A 12,420-nucleotide genomic window follows, 5' to 3' on the forward strand; every position below is an offset into this window, starting at 1 on the left:
TAATAATCTACTTTTTTGAGGTTGTGGATTTGGGGTTCTTGGGGTTTTCATGAGCTGTAAGCCATAATCATCACAATTATGACAAATCACGGCTTGAACTATCTTGCTTTGCATGTAATGAGTCTATCTCATATATTAGTTTCACCTTTTAAGTTGCATTAGTGAAATAAATGAACTTTGAACGATATTCTAATTATTCGAGTTTCACCTGAATATGGGGAGATAAGCAGTTCTGGCCATAGGTGTCGACAGGCTTTTGTTCACATCAGATGGATTTTGCATTCCTGTGCAAGTCTATGGGAATGCAAAAATGAATTAGCCATTCACTGTCGGGAACGATTTATAAATCAAACAACCAAACAATTCTATATTTTCTGAAAGCAGATGTTTATGTCAAATGTGTAAAAAATCTATTTTTTTATGATACAATACACTAAAATTAATTTTAGTGTACACAAACAGAATATAATAAATTGCCCATAGACGAAGCTTTAAAAGCTTTTACCGCTCATCAGTTTAGCGTTCCTAGAATTATTGCTCTCACTGTTACATTCACAGCAATATACATGTGTGGTGCAGTTGTTCTTTTCATATGTAGTTGAACCCATGAGCGGTTTCGTCACTTTAACTTTTTAAATCTTTTTTTTTTTTTACATTTAACTTTTATTGCTATCACATAATGGGCTAACAAGTCACATGCTTTGTCTTTTTTTTTGTTAGAACTTTATTGAAATGTCACATGTTTGTTATATTTAATTTGATTCTATTACCACAAAGTGGTGCGATGCTCTTGTACTGCATTGCACCACACTATGCTGAAAAAAAGTACTGCAAAAAGTACTGCATTACTGCAGTTGTGTATCTCAGATGCAGAAATATGTCCGCAATTTATGTTATAAAGCTTTGTGTGCCTTTGTGCATAGGGCCTTACTAATATATGATCAATAATAAAAATAATATACTCTTGCTTGCAATCAATAAACAAAGATTACACCAATACTGCCTTGAAATGTGAATGTGGTATATTATACTATACATTTGATTTCTATTCTTATTTTACAGGCGTTTTCAGGATTTTATTATACAGCAAATGCTTTCAATCTTAGTGGACATTTCTCATTAGAGGAATTCAACTCAAGTATATCATCCTTCTGTTCTCATGACTGGAGCAAGGTCTGTATTCTTCTCCTGGATCATGGTATGATCTGACTACAGGTGCCATGTTGTAGATTATACGTTTTACTAGACCCTTCTGATTCGTTTTGTCGCATTGGGTATAGGCTTCTGGGTTGATTTACTAAAGGAGTAGAGACTGATTACTTTTCTGAGTGAATGTTAACTAAGCTTACTAAATAAGATGAAATAATGTTCACAATAATCACTCAGTCAAGTGTAAGAAAAAAATATATTTTTTTAGAATTTCATACCATTTTTTGGGGACAGATAGAGCTTTCTTTTGGTGGTATTTAATCACCACTGGGGTTTTTATTTTTTACTATATAACAAAAAAAGTACCCTAAATTTTGAAAAAAAAAACATGTTTCCCCATAAAATGTTATGAAACATTTATTTTCACCCCAATTTTTTGGTAAAATATAAAAGACGGGGTCACGTCGGGTAAATAGACACTAAACATGTCAACCCGTGAAAATGCTCTGGGTAAATAAAATCTTAACCCTTGCCATGCTGCAGGCTGTGTCCTCCTCCGCTCTAGCGATGCAATGGCCCAATACACTGTATTTAATGTGATGACTCACTGGACCTCAGACCGCTGGACTGGAGGGGGAGAGAGGCTGAATGGACCAGTCTAACAACCAGACAGGATTGTGGTTCGGGTGAGTTATTTTAGCTCCCTAGACAAAACAAGCACTTCATTCTTGCAGTGAGGGGGTAGTCCCACTACAAGGGTTATTCTTTTATTTGCCTGAAGTTCTTCATAGAAACCTAAAAGGTAGCAATATGAGGAGCTCAGAAGATAATGATAATGACTGATTTTTATTTTTTGCAGCTTCCACAATTGCTTCTGAAGTTCGATGAAAAATATGCAAGGTCCTACTGCTTTTCAGCTAATTATATCTACTATCTACTGGTTCACGGTTATAAATTTGACAGCGAGTCTTGGCCACAAATTCAGTTTCAGAAAGAGGTAAATTTACAGATTACTTTATACCGAAATGCTTACTAACAATGGGGTCTATTCACAAAGCTGCCGAAGTATCTGGCCGTAGCTTCGGCCGATCCTTCGGCTGGCTTCGGCCCCAGGACCCCTTCGGTTCAGGAGAACCGAGGGGGTGCTGTACGGGCTATTCACAATAGCCCGTACAGACTCTGGTTTGGATCACAAACTTGGAAGCCAATGCCAAGCTACAGTTTCCTGGGTGTTCCAGCTATCATATGTAGCTTGACTTTAAAGCACATGCTCATTTCCCTCACTCCCTCTTTACCCTGTTTGCCTATAGGAATTGGAGAAAAAAAACACAGTTTTTCCTGCCATGTAGAGCACCACACTAAAAATGAATTCTCCAGATACAGTCTTATTTAAGTTTAAGTAAAAGAGATTACTTTAACTTTAACAAAGCCAACATGTTACAGAATTATTTTCACAAGGTTGTCTGCTGACAGAGTTTGTGTTCTAATGAACTATGAACCTGGTAAAAAAAACACACAGTCCAGTAGTCCAGTCGGGACTTATTACTTCCCTACAAGCCCTAAAAGATGTTGGCTTTGTGATAAAGTCTTTGACTTCAGTGTGGAATAAATCTGTATTAATTCTCAGTGTGGCACTTCAATCTCACAGTATCTCGTTTACAAACCTAGGAGTTGAGAAGTTGCCAACCCCAAGTACAAAGATAGCAGGGTGAATTACATCTATACCCCACATAACAATATGATGTAAGGTCCCAGTGCTACTCTGTCAAAAAAAAAGGCCATAATTACTATAATTGGGTCACCATTTGAGTGTTGTTAAGTGTGGGAAGAGGGAGGGTACTTATAATACCGTATAAACTCCAGTGTCCTTATCCAAAACTAAATTATGGATAAGGACACTGTCTAAATGTACTGATTTTGCTCCAGAGAGTAGCACAAGAAGGATAAGCATCTGCTCCTTACCCCTATCACCTCTAACGCAAAGTGATTATTTTGCCTTGAATGCTATGAAAGTACAGGTCCATTTAAATTACTTGTTTAACCACATTGTGTGGACAGTGTGGCATGCATTTTTTTTAGTAGGCAGGATTATATATCCCTCTAGGTCTTTATAGCTGTTGAAAATGTTGGCTGATACATCTTTCCAATCCTGGGAAAGGCTAAACTTTTCGACCCCTGCATGAATATTCTGTATATTCTTATGAATTGACTTGTCTGTCCAACTATAGCTTTCATTTTGTCTTTTTGATTGACAGGTTGAAAAAAGCAGCATTGCCTGGTCCTTGGGTTACATGCTGAACCTCACCAATATGATCCCTGCAGAGAGAACCTTGGTTCTTCTTCCTTTGAGGCCTACAGTCTTTGCTGGACTTCTAATCCTGTTTGCAGCAATATCTTTACTCTGCCTGATATATCTTGTGGTGCTGCTAATCCGGGCATGATGAGGATATGAGCAGTGATTAACCCACGGACTATAAGAATGGGAGTTTGTTCAGTTATTACACACGGACACTTTGACAATCATTTGCCCAGGAAAGATGTTCAATATTAATAGGCATGTTAAAAATGTGCAGTGCCAAAAGAATGCATATTATGGCTAGTTGTCATTGTATGGACATACCTCAGGGACGGATAGGAACTGAGACTTGCAAATGTATCTGTACGGTGACTAAAACTCCATTAATAGGCTCAATTTTACTTATGAAAACCAAGTAAGGTGGCTGGCTGTCTAAAACAGAATACAGTCAGTGGATCAGTCTCAATATACTGTGATGTCTATAATGTATATGGCTGAGATACTTTTCACCTGACTGACATTACAAATGAAGTGTAATATTGGATATTCTTTTTTTTCCCCTCTTTTTACAATAACAAGGATTATGTTTTGTGGCATATTTGACTTGTTACTGTAATCTTCGATCTAAACATTTATTTTAAGAGAGATGGAAAATGAAAACAATGACGATATGTACAACTATGCGGTGGTTAAGCTTATTTGCTAGGTATGAGCTTTTACTAACTTTTTTGTTAGAAACGGCTAATGACTATTAGACCAGTTGCACTATATTTCCCCACGTTCCCTGCTTTTATTTCTCTTCTAAATAGGCTCATGCTTTAAAGGATAACTTCTTAAAGGCATAGTCCAGCTTTTACAAAAATATATAAGAAATTCACACACATTAATTAAATAAAAAATGAGTATTTATTCTTTATTTGCATTAGAGACGCATTAGAGAAGCATTGCAGCTGTGATCAGTGGATCCTTGGTTTAATACTCTCCAATAGTCTCCTGCAGACTCTTCCTCCCAAACTTTGTCCATATTGAGGTGAGACTTTCAGTTAGGGGATGTTAGGAAGTATCAATGGACTACAAGCATGGTTTCGTCAACCCTACTTGTACGCCCCATTGTGGCAGATGGGACTTGAAGTCTCTCCATTCATAGATTCACTCTGTAGCAAAGGGGAAGCACAGTAATAAAGGAGGAGAATGCTGTGTTAAATGCACCCATCTTGTCACCCTTCTGCAGGAGTTGTACCTGTTGTACTGGAATTGTCCCAATACCACAATTTCTGGCAGGACCAGCAGGTATGAAGATGAAAAATATAACAGAGCTGGAACATGGCATACAACTACAACAGCCTGTTGCATAATCATTTTTTACTTTTTGCCTAGACATATACTTTAACCCTTTCCCTGCCAATGCCTTTTTTTTTCCGTGGTGACAGGCTGAAGGAAAGGACCTCCACGGTGGTATTCTCTGAGATACTGCCAGTGCCACGAGCCACTCCAGACAGTCAGCCCGAGTTGAGGGAACTTAACAAGTGGCTCCGGAATTGGTGTCGGAATGAGGGCTTTGGTTTCCTGTAGAACTGGGCTGACTTCTCAGTCGGTTACCGGCTCTTCAGCCGAGACGGGCTGCATCTTAATGGGGAAGGTGCAGAAGTGGTGGAGATGATGTGGAATCATTATGGCTAGAAATAGATAGCACGAACCTTAACCGTAAACTTATTGTGGGTGTCTGTTATAAACCTCCGAATATAGGGGAAGAGGAGGAGGCCCACCTACAATCCCAAATAAAAATAGCGGGGAAACAGGGAAATGTTGTGGTAATGGGAGACTTCAATTACCCAAGCATCAACTGGGCTAATGGAACTTCCAAATCGGCAAAGGCTGCCCGTTTTCTTAATATGTTGCGAGACAATTTCATGGATCAGATGGCTGGGGTCCGACTAGGGAAAATGCCATCCTAGATGTGATCATCAGCAATAATACCGAGTTAATTGAGGATATTGTAATCGGGTAGACACTGGGTATTAGTGATCACAAGGTGATTGTTTTTAATATTGGGTGCAAGAAAGGGAAGGGGGATGGTCGGATGAGAAGCCTAAACTTCAGGAAGGCTAACTTTGATAAGCTACGCAATATAGTGGGTGAAATCAAATGGGAAAACTTTTTTCATAAACTAAACTTTGACCAAAAGTGGGACTATTTCAAAAACAAATAAAAAAATGCTATTACCAGTGGGTAACAAAAGTAAAAGATCAAAAACAAAGCCAATATGGCTAAATAAAACGGTAAAACAACACAGGAAAAGAAAGTGGCATTTGCTAAGTATAAAACGGAGGGCACAGTATTGGCATTCCAAAGGTACAAATAATGTAATAAAAGATGTAAACTGGTAGTCCAGGCAGCTAAAATTGAATGTGAGAAATATATCGCCACAGTTAGTAAAAGGAACCCCAATTTTTTTTTTAAAAAGGGGAGAAAGGAACAGATAGGCCCAATAAAGGACAACAATGGGAGGTTAGTCACAAGCGACAGGGAAAGGGCCGAGGCGCTAAATACTTTTTTTCTCGTCGGTATTCACCAAGGAAAAAGACGGGTTTAATGTACATGATAAAGCACAAAATTTAACAAGAAATACAGTGGTTGACTGAAACTGGGATACAACATAGGCTTAAACTACTAAATGCAAATAAAGCATTAGGACCTGATAATCTACATCCCAAGGTACTCAAGGAACTGAACAAGTAGATAACGAGACCATTGTTCCTCATTTTTATGGAATCCGTAATGGCTGGTAGAGTGCCAAGCGACTCTCGAAGAGCTAATGTGGTACCTATATTAAAAAAAAAGGTCAAAATGCCAACCGGGGAACTATAGACAGAACAGAACTATAGACAGTTAGTCTGACATGCTAACATGATAACATGACATGATAACATTACTTGAGAACCTGGATAAAATTGGGGAGTGGGCAACTGTATGGCAGATGAAGTTCAATGTCGATAAATGTAAGTTAATGCACCTTGGAGTTAAAAATAGGCAAATGGACTATACACTTATGGGTATGCCACTAGGGAAATCGGAAACAGAGAAGGCTCTGGGGGTCATTATAGACCGCAGATTGAAGAACAGCTAGCAGTGCCAGGCTGCTGTAAACAAAGCAAGTAGAGTCCTGTCTTGCATTAAGAAGGGAATGTATTGCAGGGACAAATCTATAATTTTGCCACTTTACAGATCACTGGTTCGGCCACATCTGGAGTATGCGGTCCAGTTTTGGTCACTTTAGGCAGTCATAACCAACCATGGCTTGCAGATCAGAAATGCAGAGCCAGCATTAGCTGCTGGCCAAACGCATCATCTGTGGCAGTCCCATGTGATAGAACTCTACATTGGCCATGGTGCAGATGCTGTACCGGGAGCAGTGTGCCATCAATTAATACCCCTCTGAATATGGTACAAAGACAGAAATCTTGGGGTTCTTTTTGCTAGATCAATAGCTCACAATTTAGCATGTGTGCAGCATTGTGGCACCTTTTGAAGAGACAACCAAAATGGTGGGCAGTGACAAGGTGACGATTTGTGATACTATCCCTTCCATGTTCCCTCTACAGGACACACTGTGTGACCTGACTGGGCACTGGAGACACAGCAGCAGGAGGAAGAAGAGGACTTGCAGTTGTCTCAGGGAGTGCAATAACCTTTGCTGGATTAGGCAAAGGCAGCAGGAGGCTGAAGAGGAATATGAGGAGAACTGTTGGGGTGCTCGCTCCCATGTTTGACTATAATTTCAATACAAATGAGTAAACTAAATGTGAGATTGTGGTCCATCACAGGAGTGAGCTTGGAGCAGTGGCAACTTTACAACATACATTTACACCTTACATGCATTGGTTTGTTGTGGTACCATTCATTTGAAATGGGACCCCAACTCACTAAGGCAATGCGCATGCTTTGCAATGCTCTGCAAAGCATAACAACATAGGTTGGACTTGATGGACTTTATTGTCTTTATTCAACCTCAAATACTATGTAACTATGTAACTATGTAACATGTGCATTCACTCACTGCACAAATGTAAATGGGCCGTTAGTATTTTAATTAGTAGTAGTTTGTCACATTCAACTGAAATTGTTATGTAATGTTGAAGATGTTTCACTGCTTATCCAAGTAACTTCTTCTGTTCTGTGATATCGTAGCTTACTTAAAGGAGAACTATGAGGTGAGTGATTTACACTCATCCTCATAGTTAGAGCTGACATGCGACATTGAAACTGTCACACGTTGGCTCTATTGATTGGCTCACTTCATCATCTCCCTGCAGAGAGCGGTGACTGTCAGTCACTGCTCTTTGCAGGGATTCCCCTCTCCCCTTCCGATTATCCAGCGCTGAGTGGAGCAATGGATGGGGGAGGGGGCGGGCACAGCTGGCTCTGACTCTAGAAAGGCAGAGCCCGCTGTCAATCAGCCAGCTGGGTGGATCTTGACAGTATTGTCGGGATCCATCCTGGCTGCCGCTCTCTCAGTATATAGCTCGCTATATATTGAGCATTGGGTCAAGGGAGGATTTTTAGAATATATCCTCCCATGACCCTGAAGAGAACTATGGGATAAAAAGGTTACCACATAGTTTCATTTTAAATTCTTTTAAAAGGAAATTATGTCAGGCATGAGAACTCACATTGAAGGGACATGTTATCAATTCTGTTGCACAGCAAGGTAATACTAAACAGGAGTAGTGAAACAGAATTTCTATCAGTTTACAGCTTGATTATTAAAATCCACACATAGCTGCTCTAATGTAGCACTGAAACACAATGAAATCTCACCCTGAACATTTCTTAATTGCGCACCTGTTTAGAGGGAAAATCTATAACATTTATATTGCTAATACACATTGCAAATACACAGGAACACTGTCATAGTCTGATTTGTGTCTAATTGTGTCATTAGTTTGCTTGATAAATATCCCTTATAGTTCGAATGCCTCTTTTTCTCATACCCTTGAGGAGTGAGTGTGAGCAGAAGTCAATGCACAATGAGAGCTTTGCTTCCTTTTTTCAGATTTACTTCACATTAGAGGATAATTGTAAAGTTCACTTTAATGCAGACCTGTCAAAGCATTCCACATACACAAATAGTATGTGGATGACTGTAATTGCCTACATCTGCACCACACTAGTTAAGTCAGTGGTTCCTACATTTCCATTGAATATGCAGCTTCGAGTAAAAGCTAAAGTTTATTCTGCTAATATTTTGCCATACCTAGTTTCTCCTTTTCCCCCTTCCAACTTGCTAACTACATTTTTGAAATAAAACCTTCTTGTTTTATTACATATCTTATCACTGGGTCTTTCCACTTTGATATGCAATGCAGGTAGATCATGGCTGGTGGTAGGGGCCAGCAGGGTGCTGTAAATTGCTTCCTGAAAACATCACAGCACCCTGCCTTAGTACTACCCTGAATAGCACTTAACCCTGATGCAAGCAGTGACCTGGCATCTGGGAGGAGTTGCGCAAATATCTAAATACCTTCATGGGTGGGTGTCTGTCTTCAGTAGTGGGTGCCCTTAAGCAGGCTGTTTTTGTATACAGACTGTCCTAGGTAGCTCCCACATGTGATGCTGAGCCTCCATGATTGAAAGAACTTAAATCCAATGAATAATAGGGTGAGCCAGTGTGGGTGTCACTTTGCAGTAGCTACAGTCCATGTACCCATTGCACTCCTGACTGCTCATCCATTGGAAATAAGATGGGTGCATCGTTAGTCAATGGATGGCCACTGTCCAGCAATACAGATAAATATGGACACCTGCACTACGTGACTCCGAAACGTTGCAATAAGTATGTTTTGCACGAACGTCATTAAATAGACGTATTCTATAATTGGAGTTCCGGTGTTCATATTAATTTACTTTGCAGTAGCTGGGGCCCTTAAGCATGCTGCATTTGCATGCAGACTGTCCTAGGTAACTCCCACATGTGATGCTGAGCCTCCATGATTGAAATAACTTAAATCCAATGAATGAAAGGGGCAGGCCAGGGAAATAACTTAAATCCAATGAATGAAAGGGGCAGGCCAGGGACAGTAAGGGGAGGAAAGGGGTAAGTAATGCTGTATATCCTCCAGTCCAGCAATGAGACAGGCTCTATATGACTTGCAGCAGCTTTGTATGCACATTGTGAGAAGCTCACAGTATGAAGTGACACCAGAGAAATACATTTCAGTACATTAGTAGCCTGTACAACTGTGCAAGACTGAAGGTAAGGCTTCTTTTAAATGTGTTTACATGTTTTAATCATTTCTATAAGGGGTGAGTACAGGAACACATTTTCTCCCCTACCCCTAAACAAATATAGAAAAATTAAAAGACAATTTTATGTGTCGTATCCATTTTAGCATCAGCTCTCATGATGTGATTTTCTTTCGAAAGCTTTGCAAGGTGACCCTCTTTCTTAGATCACTGTATTCTGAGACACGTAGATTTTTATCCTCTATGTGATTAAAGTTAAAGTTATTATTCTTCCCACTGACCAGCTGACAAATGCCAAATTCATGGAATGTGCCAACAGTGATGGCAAACAACTCAGTTTTAGGCTTTAATACTGCCGCTGCTTGGGCAGCAATCTGGTTTTGTGCGATTCCAGAAGATTTGCCATCAGAGAAAATGATGATCTGATTTTTAACATTGGGTCTTCCATCCAGCTTCAGGTAGTTTGTAATATACCTTAAGACTCCTGGAAGATCTGTGCCCTCATCCATATATATGGCTTTTGACAGGCCAGACGCAGCATCCTCTATGTTGCTAGTAAAAGGAACCTCAAGCCTCTGGGCTCCCGCACTGTCTCAGGCAAACATGTTGTTAATGTTCATTTCTTTGGACAGAATCCTGGTAGCTGCCAACTTCACAAAATCTTTCACTGGATCAAAGTTGTTGTGGCCAACACTGCTAGATCCATCCATGAGGAACAGAATGTCAGTGGGTTTGTCAAACTCAACTGCAAAAAAATAAAATCACAAAATCATCACAAAGCACAGTGGGCATTATGGATGTATACTTGCTATGTGTAATCACTGTGCTCCTATTCTAAACCATTATCCCTCAAACAAACAGTTGCCGTTCTTGCTCATAAACTGTATATATGATGTTTAAAGTGACATGAAACTCAAGAGTTCAATCTTAAAAATACATTTAAGTACCTTAACTATTAACAATAAATTTAGTTTATTTCTGCATCACTCCGCTGTAGATCCTTAAATCATCTCTCAATTGGTGCTGACACTGTTCTTCCTTCTGGGGGGGGCTGCTACTGTGTTCCTCATGGTCCCCGTGTGTGTTGTAAAGTAGCCACCGCACCAAGCTCATGCCCAAAATAAACTACAATTTCATGGATAGTTTACTAATGCGTATTGAAACTATTGTTTGTCACGGGAGTGAGTTTGGGCGCGGTGGCTACTTTACAACACGCACATGGACCACGAGTAGAAAAGTATCTACCCTCCAGAAGAAAGAACAGTGTCAGCACCAATTCAGAGATGATTTGAGAATCTACAATTGAGCGAAACACAAATAAGATAAATTTTTGTTAGTAGTTAAGGTACTTGAATGTATTTTTAAGATTTAACTTCTGAGTTTAGTATCACTTTAAATAGCTTGTTTTGTGATTCTAAATATAAATCTATCTGTCTAAATGTAAAAACAGTGATACTTAATGAACACGAGTGTATCAACATAATTTCACTTTCATTTCATAACAATAAAAAACATTTGCTATGCAAACAAATGCTATCCCATAAAACTAATGTAAATAATCCACCAGTCCACATAAACAAGAAGAAAAAAAAACACTTTCTTCCACTTCATACTCCAAAAAAGAAAAATCTAATAACTACTTCCCAAGACCACACGTGTTGCCTTCACTTCCAAGAGAACAAGCAAACATACTCATCAGATGTACTGTGACCTTTAATATAAATGAAGGTCTGACAGCACATGTATATATCCTAGATCAATCTTCAGATTTCCTCTCCTCCTCTGATTACAAATATTTCTCAGTACTCTATAAGTCACCTGAGACAAATGCTTATATATCCACATTATATTGAAAAAAAAAGTTAGAATATAGTTAAAAACACCGTCTCATAAAAAGTGCTATAGATACCACAAGTATCTCACGTGTAGCAGCCCTCTTGTTAGTTAGACTCTGTGCTCACTTCTGGTTGACTCCCTATAGAGATCAGGAATAAGTTGATGTCACCCCCTACAAATGTGTTTTGCCATTGCAGGCTTTCTTAAGAGCTGATGGGGTGAATTTTAGTCTCCATTTAAATATCTTATGCAATTGTGGCTGAGAGCCTAATCACAGAATATCGCTCACTATTTACGTATTTGTCACATCACAAACATATTTAAATATTGAACAAAACACAGGCGAAGTTTATAATTTTATCAATTTATTTTATTATATATACTTTACACAATTTACCAATTTTGTTCACTTTGTTTGTTTATTTTTGTTTTTTCGTTTATTTTTCACTTAGTATAACAAATATTTTAATATTGAAACACAGAGAGGTGATACAGTAAATAATATTGCTTACTACCAAGCGCAACATAATTGCTCACATTAATTCACCCATTGTTCCTCTTTTATATTGTACCCTTTTTATTGACCCTATCTATAACCCCAAAACAGCAATTTAGATGGTTCTCTTACTATGAACTTGCAGTGACACACTATGTTTCTTGAATGCGTTCCTTATAGTAGTTCTACAATTGTACTGAGCTCTCATTGCTGCCCCTACCTATTCTAAAATGTACCGACATTTTAGTAAGTATTTCTTTTGTGTTCTGATCTCCCTTTCATTGCTATATTAAATCAGAACTCTGGCGGAAAAATTCTTAACCCTTGTAGTGTGGGCATGTCTGGGTTAAAAAAAGGTTAAGGCAAATTCACACCAGATGCGTTGGAGCTGCACTGGCCT

General features: G+C 39.0%; 1 protein-coding gene across 1 annotated transcript in view; it reads left to right on the forward strand.

Annotated features, from left to right (window-relative positions):
* The window catches only part of ENTPD3 (ectonucleoside triphosphate diphosphohydrolase 3), a 39,013-nt gene extending 35,346 nt beyond the window's left edge, over positions 1 to 3,667 (forward strand). The window contains exons 8-10 of the mRNA XM_018562751.1: positions 1,063 to 1,173; positions 2,009 to 2,146; positions 3,405 to 3,667. Coding sequence (XP_018418253.1) covers positions 1,063 to 1,173; positions 2,009 to 2,146; positions 3,405 to 3,590 — 435 coding nt within the window. The 3' untranslated portion in view covers positions 3,591 to 3,667. The remainder of the gene's footprint in view (positions 1 to 1,062; positions 1,174 to 2,008; positions 2,147 to 3,404) is intronic.
* The last annotated feature ends 8,753 nt before the right edge of the window (positions 3,668 to 12,420 follow it).

The sequence above is a fragment of the Nanorana parkeri genome, unplaced genomic scaffold (genome assembly GCF_000935625.1).
Source record: "Nanorana parkeri isolate BGI_ZX_2015 unplaced genomic scaffold, ASM93562v1 scaffold597, whole genome shotgun sequence".
Taxonomy (NCBI): domain Eukaryota; kingdom Metazoa; phylum Chordata; class Amphibia; order Anura; family Dicroglossidae; genus Nanorana; species Nanorana parkeri.